General features: G+C 36.4%; 1 protein-coding gene across 5 annotated transcripts in view; it reads right to left on the bottom strand.

Moving 5' to 3' along the window:
- Positions 1-6,482: 6,482 nt before the first annotated feature.
- Positions 6,483-7,563, bottom strand: part of PPARGC1A (PPARG coactivator 1 alpha) — a 639,925-nt gene continuing 638,844 nt past the window's right edge. For all 5 annotated transcript variants that reach the window (XM_032854074.1, XM_032854040.1, XM_032854056.1 and 2 more), the window contains one exon: positions 6,483-7,072. In XM_032854074.1, the coding sequence (XP_032709965.1) occupies positions 6,969-7,072 (104 nt within the window). In that variant the 3' untranslated portion in view covers positions 6,483-6,968. The remainder of the gene's footprint in view (positions 7,073-7,563) is intronic.

Here is a 7,563-nt window from a genome sequence, read left to right as displayed (position 1 = left end):
GAGCCTGCTTTGGAGTGAAGGGAGAAAGAAACCATATGAATGAAGACAGGACTTGATTTTCAACAACACCAAAGTCAATCAAAGGAGAAGTACCTGTGAATCCCCTTAAACGACCTGCCGGAGGGTATCATGGGGTAACTATGTTACTATAGCTACTTTTTTATTCCCATCAATTAGTATAGTTAAAGAGAAGCTTGACTATAGAGTTCCTAACAGCAGCAAAAATAAATTCCCTCCAATTAAGTAGTCTAATAAGCTATTTAGGATTTTACCACTTAACATTCTTTCCTTCCCATTTAATTTCAGCTTTCACTTGGATGTCATCTTGTTGAAAATCAATCACAGAAAACTATGTGGGGGAAAAAAGATAATGTTGCTAAGTGTCCCTGATGTTCAAAAATGAGCAGAAGCACAATATTTTTTCTAAATCACCCCAGGATTTTTCCTAATAATTCAGCTTCTTCCTACTAGAAATTAATATATGAAAATATATGAAAATGGTCAATATGCAAATTCAAATATCACACCAGCTCCTTGCCTTCAGTAAGTGTTATATGCATAAATTTGAAACAATATCATATTCTAAGGTTCTCGATTATAATAATGCCTTGGTGTGCATTTGTGCATGTATAATTATGCTCATTTAATTTAATCATGAAAATATTATAGGATCATTTGGTTTTCTCCTCTAAAAGTTCTCTCACTTTTTTCAATTAATTAATTCCACTTTGCCCCTTCTATAAGTCAGCTGATGGTAAGTAATGGTTTTTGAGCTAACAGGAATATGGTCACATTCCTAAGGAATTATGGGTGGAAAAGAGGCCTATGGGAAGGTGATGGCCTCTTATCTCCAGCATACATTCTAGTCATAGAAGGATAGACTTTTCGGTAGAACCTGGTCCTAGAAATACTCTCATTTTATGATCATTTCTTCCTGCAAATTTCCATTGTCCCTGAATGGCTGAGAACTTGCCCCAGGGCAGTCACAACAGAAGACCTGGAAACCAGCTCAGGTGACCCACACATTCCACATGCTTGACTGGAGTGGAGATTTGGGGACTTTGCAGAAATTACTGGAATCACATGGGATACATGCAGGGGAACAAGGGGTAGAGGACATTTAACCTAACCATGAACTAGAAGAACACATAAAGCCAGGGTAAGCGGAATGAAGCCAACCATTCCGAATGAAAGAGAAGAAAAGTGGCATGAAGCGCATTTCATATTATACTTCCCCCATCAAGGAAGTCTTGTTTTCTTTCCTGCAGAAAACTGTTTTTTTTTTTTTTTTTCCCAGCGTGTTAAGAGAGACCAATGAAAAGAAATAGGCTGCTTTGTGCCCATCAATAGAATCTATATAGCATCTTTTCCCCCAGGGATTAATTCAGCTTTTGATTAAATCTTTCTGAGATTTAAATCATGATGTTACAAACCTCCAAGGAACTCCTCGATGAGTTGTGACCTTCTTTATTACTCTCTGCTGTTTGATAAAGTACGAAGATTGATTTATAATGGTGTGTAATGTGTTTAAAAACAAGGAATGGCAACAAGAATGGCAAAATATAAGATTAATATAAAGCAAATACTGCAAAAAGTATGCTTTGGTTAAAATATTCTATAATTAATGCTGAGTTACAACTGTGTAGCTAGTAACAGTAGTGTCAAATGAGTATAATAATGTTGTTAGGGCTATAAATTATATCCAATGATTAGCTAAATAATCCTACAATGGAAAGAAAACCAGCAATGCTGAAAAGGGATTTCGAATATCACATTGTACAGTTGAGACAGATTTAGTTTAGAGGACTTTTGAATTGAGACAAGCTCCTTTTAAATAAACTATTCATATTCAGTGTTCATTTATTTTTATCAGCCTAATTTTGGTTTCAATAATTATTTTGCCATTCATATCATCAAGGATGGAAGTGATTTAATGTTTTGAGGATAACACGAAATAAATCCTTTATTTTTAATCAGAATATCCTAGTACCAGGCCAGTGGCTACTACTCTTCCTTTTTCAAATTTCCTCTTTCCTCTCAAAAGGTTTTTAAGAGTAAAAAGTTAACCCTTTAAAAGAAAGACCTGCCTTATTCTAATGTCCTTGCTGGGTCCAAGCAGAAAACTAAAAATGTTGTATTCAATGTAAGCATCGACGGAGATAAGTCAGAGGGTAATCCACCAGGTGTGCTCGGTAGCCACAGTTGTAAGTGAGGGTCCTATTTGGGTAAGATAATGTTAATTTTTATTTTTGGTTTTGATAAAACGACTGGCAAATCTTAGAGTCGTACAAAATAGAAATAGAACAGTGAGCAGTACTTCTTGCGTTATGTAGCAGATTTCAATGTACTATTGTTAGCTCTATCAAATTTCCAGTAATTACAAACCCTTTTTTCTCTAGGAGATGGGGGGCAAGGGCTGGGATATATTTAGCCCCTTTTCCCAATGCAATGTTTATGGTGGGTCTTGCAATGCAGGTGGCTGGGAGTGGGACGACCATCTAAAGTCAGGGGATGGCAGAGCCCACACAAGTGCATTCACTTTCTTCTCTGTCATCGGACCACCAGTCACCTGTAGGGCACAGTAGACAGACATCCTGACAGCAAGGTGTGTCCGCAGCTATCAGCTCATCCCATATGACTTAGACACGATGGGAGCCGCATCCTGTTACAAATCTTTGCAACATGTACAGTCCATCTACAGAATTGCTTCCTAAGCTGAATACTCAGCAGGATTCTCACTAGGGGCAATGGCTTGTACTTAAAAATATACATTTTCTGTACAGAAGAAGCATTAATTCATTTCCTAAAGTCCCATGTCATCTCTCATTATAGAAACCACTTCCACCTTTGTCACTTGAAAGAAAAAAAGGTTAAATACAGAAGGTCTATGTTACCTTAGAGCTGATATCCATCCATGAATGTGGAGAAGCAGAGAGAAAGGGAGGGAGATCCAGAGAGGAAACAGAATGATAATAAGCAAGTCATGTGTACTGATCTGAGAAACAGGCCAGTAGCTTTGTTACAATAAATAAGAAAAGCAGAAGTAGATTTGAAACATTCGTTTCCCTTTATTAGCTCAGTGAGGCTGATGTGTACTGCACATTTAAAAAAAAAAATCACAGGAATTTTCATACAATGAATAAAACCACAACAATACATGTAGAATTGGCAGGTGGAAAAAAAAGCCCGGCAAGGGCTGAACTAATCGCTCACTTTCCCTCTTCAGCATAGTTCAACCAACAGTGTTACACTTTCACCTACAAATCTTAAAGTAGCTCCATCAAATCAGCAGTTCACATTATTGAAAATGTCTGTCACATAGGTACAAATTTAGAATCATCACATTATATTACATGGCTATTCTAGGTCATCTATAGATCAGGTCTTAGACTACAGTGATTGAAGTTCTCGTTACAGCCATCAAAAAAGGACACATAATCATTACCTACTGTAAGCTCACATCTAAAGGCATGAAAAGGTTTCCTTTTTTCAACTGACCCAACCATCATACCCCAATAGTGCAAAGTTCCCTTTCTGCTGCTTTGAATGTTGACAGCCCAACCGTGTTGTTCTCAGAGTCGTTTAGCAAAAATTGATTTTGTTGCACTGGAAGAATTATTCCGCTACATCTCTTTAAAAAAAAAAAAAAAAAAAAAAAAAAAACAACAAACCCACATTTCTAAAGCACCAGTTCGGTCACCAATATTGTAGATGTGGTACTTACCACAGCGTGAAGGCATTGGCCTGTGGTCATCTAAAAATCCTACAGTTCTATGCTGAAATTTGCCTCCAGTGATGATGGGGTGAATGTGTTCATGTGAAATATTCTCTCCAAAAAAAAAAAAAAATTAAAAATAAAAATAAACGGAACGCAGTTTACATTTTGATGGGCTACCCACAGGGTCTGCATAAGATACAAAAAGCTCTATTCAGATGGGTTAGTGATTCTCTCTTTGCGCTAATTTTAGATGCAATTTGAAGTCCATGGAGGAAAACTATCTTCATGGTAACGATATTTGTCAGGCCAGAGTGGGGATAAATTAATCCTCAATGTGAAATCTGTAGTGTTGTCTTTTGATAAGTAAGAAAAGAAACGAAGTATTTTACTCATGTCAACAATCCAGGGCAAAAAGGAGAATGTATTTAAAATTGGATCACAAAAATTTAAAGGCAAAGTAGAGAACGCATCTGGTCCTTGAACACATAATATGATTTACTAAATATTGATTTCTTAAAAATAATTTATTGCTCTTAATAGTCTTTTTATTATTATTATTATTATTCTACAACAGAAGATACTCAAAATTCTAAAATAAAGACTGTAAACTTTAGTTTGGCGTTCACACAGAGTTAAAATATCTGCATTTAATCTACAGAACAACAAGAATTAGGCGGATTAAAGATATGTTACTGCCGTAACGCAGAACAAGTTCTTTTATTTCATGTTTTTTTTTATTGCTTTCTATCTACTTAGAAATAAGAAGCCAAAAAATCAAGCAAGCATCCGACAGGACAGACAGTGGATTCACTCAGAACACAATATGCTGGTGATAAATGAATGCAGCTATCAAAATTAGCTGCATTGGCCTGGGGGTGAAATCCATTTTATAAGATTGTGTTGGGCGAGAGAAAGGAAAAGAACGATTAAGTAGTAGGTATCTCACATCTTCCAGAAAAGTCATGTCGGCCAAACTGTAATCGAATCTCAATTTAGAAACTTGAATACACACTCCAAACTTTACTGACTTCCATTCCAGGGCTCTGCACTCAGATGAAATCCTGATGCTCAAAATGGAGGTTTTTCTGAAGTTTTTATTGAATTTAGCAGAAGCAATGTCATCAAGAACAACATCATGGTCACGTCAGAGGCCAAGCTAGTGCAAGTAGGAACACCGCTTCTGCAAAAGCTGAATTTCCCAAATGAAACATTCAACTCCAACCTGACAATTGCCATGCATCCTAGGTAGAAAATTTCCACTGGCTTTATTATTTTCATCATCTCATAATTTATAATAAATAGGCTATCTGCAACTGATAAATATGTCTCTTTAGTAAACAAAGGAATGAATTATCAGTATTTATACAGGATGCATAACTGTAAAAAATACAGATAGATACCATCATCATACTCTGCCAAGGGAAAGAGACACTGGCTTCAAGAATAGTCTTCAGACACACATTAATTATTGTAAAAATCATACTGTAATTATTACCTCAGCATTTTGTATCAAATTAAAACCACAAAAATTAAAACGAAACAGCATTTTAAAAAGATTTCTGACCTCTAGTTTCAAAACTACTGTTGATAGAGAAAATAAAAACATTTCTTAATGGTTACCCATTGAGAGACTTTACATAAAATCATGATATCTCCTAGAAAAATTTTAGATGAGAAAATTTCATTCCCCTAACAAATCCAGTGTATAAAACTTCAAAGAAAAACAAGCAACAAGAAAATGTGGAAAAATATCGCATAAGTGGTTAATACCTTTAGGGGGCTAGGATAGTTCTTGACAAGATGCTTAGATTGAAGCTCACCTAGGGATGGATGTGCGTAAAGCATCATTTTGTTGTTGTTTGCACTTGACGGACACACACACTGTCTTTTTTGTTTTTACAATCAAATATATATAAGCAGTAAGTTCAGCTTCTAAATATGTTAGTGTACAATAATTGTATCACCTCATAATTACATTTGAATATTCTTGATTAAGAAAAATTTAGCAGTTTTGAAAAGAAGGCTGCATTTACAGTGCATAGCTGTAACAAAAAAGAACATTGTTGTATATATGTACACAAAATAAAAATACTCCATTTAACATCTGTAATTACTTCACTACATCAGAGAATGTAGCAATTTCACTATCTGAACACATACCAGAGAGTTCTACCCAACTCTCGTGAGTAATGTAACACCGTGCCTGCTCTCAGAAAAAAAACCACTGAATAAGCTGCACGCTTGACCATTGACAAGGCTTTTGTAATTTGCAGTGGAAGATCAACATTTTGGACATTTACATGGGTGTCAGGAGAGAGGATGAACTACAGAAACTTCAAAATGTTAGGAAAGTTTAGCATTCCGGTGCCCGCAGTATCCTCTCCCACCCAGACTCCATGGCAAGAGGAAAAAAAGAAGAAAAAGAGAGAGACAGAGACAGAGAGAGAAAGGAAGAGAGAGTGAGGGAAAGGAGGAGAGAGCAGGAGAGAGCAAAAGAGAGCGCGGGAGACAGACGGAGAGAGGGAGAGTGAGAGAAAGAGAGAGAGAGAGAGAGAAAGGATATTAGTTCTACAGAACCTGTGGTTTCTTCAGGATTGTCATATCACCATTATGTTATGAGAGAAAGCTTGCTTCAGGTCGATTTTGCACTTTCTTAAAAAACAGAGTACGGAGGTCGATGCCCAGACATCAGTGGCTGTCATTTTAGGGTGGTTTGTGGTTGGTTGGTTAGTTTTCTTTCCTTTTGAATTTATGCTTTTTTTTCCTTTTTGAATAGAATATGAACATTTTGAAGTTCTAGGTTTTAAGTGTGTCTTCATGGAACTGCTGCCATTTGAAGTGGTTTGCCCTGGCACACTCTGGTCAGGTGCCCCCAGTCCCCTCCTGTGCACACATACTTCCCCCAAATCAAGCGTGTGCATGCACGCACACACACACGCACAGACAAACAGACACACACACACACACACACACACTCCATCACCAAGAGACTCCAGGGAAAGCAAAGCTGACACCCATGAATAAACATGTGCTTACTCGATATCCATTCTGTCTCTTGCCTCTTCAGCAGCTGTGTTCATGTAAACCATTGTTGTTGTTCTTGTTGTATTGTTGTTTTGTTTTGTTTTTTATACAGAGAGTGTAAAGTAGGAGAAATTCCTAAGTATGACTTGCAATAGTCAGTTAGGGAAGGACGCGCTGTCCCGTGAGGTATTCACCGTCCCTCTGTCATCTTCAGCCAGGGAACATGTTACCTGCGCAAGCTTCTCTGAGCTTCTTTCAGTAAACTATCAAAATCCAGAGAGTCATACTTGCTCTTGGTGGAAGCAGGGTCAAAGTCATCTGAGTTTGAATCTGCAAGAAACCAAAGCAAGGTTAGACACACTCTCATTGTTAGTGCAATCGTCTAACTGAAGATTACTTGACTCAATAACAACTTATCCAACTGATATACTTCCAAAAATATACCCAACTTTTATTGATGGATAGATAGATTGATAGATTTTATGGGTATATTTATTTTATATGCACGCATGTGTGTGTATATATATGTATATATGTATTTGCAGAGGGTATATATATCCAATATTTTATTTTTATATTATTTATATGTAAATGTATTATTTATATTTATAAATTTATATATAATGCATAAAAATAAATATTTAAAAATACATATGTTTACAGAGAGAAAAGAAGAGAGAGTATAAGATTAGGCAATATGTTTACAGAGGGTAGGGACTGGTAAGCATTCAAAACACTACTTTTTGACTCATTTTAGCCATAAACAATCCTGGGAGGTAATCAGAACAAACTGTAATACTTCTAATCAATAGAAATGTATT

Source organism: Lontra canadensis, unplaced genomic scaffold (assembly GCF_010015895.1).
Source record: "Lontra canadensis isolate GAN:19392208 unplaced genomic scaffold, GSC_riverotter_1.0 scaffold1, whole genome shotgun sequence".
Lineage (NCBI taxonomy): Eukaryota > Metazoa > Chordata > Mammalia > Carnivora > Mustelidae > Lontra > Lontra canadensis.
Note: the sequence above shows the minus strand (reverse complement) of the source record. Positions and strands in the feature narration are given on the sequence as shown.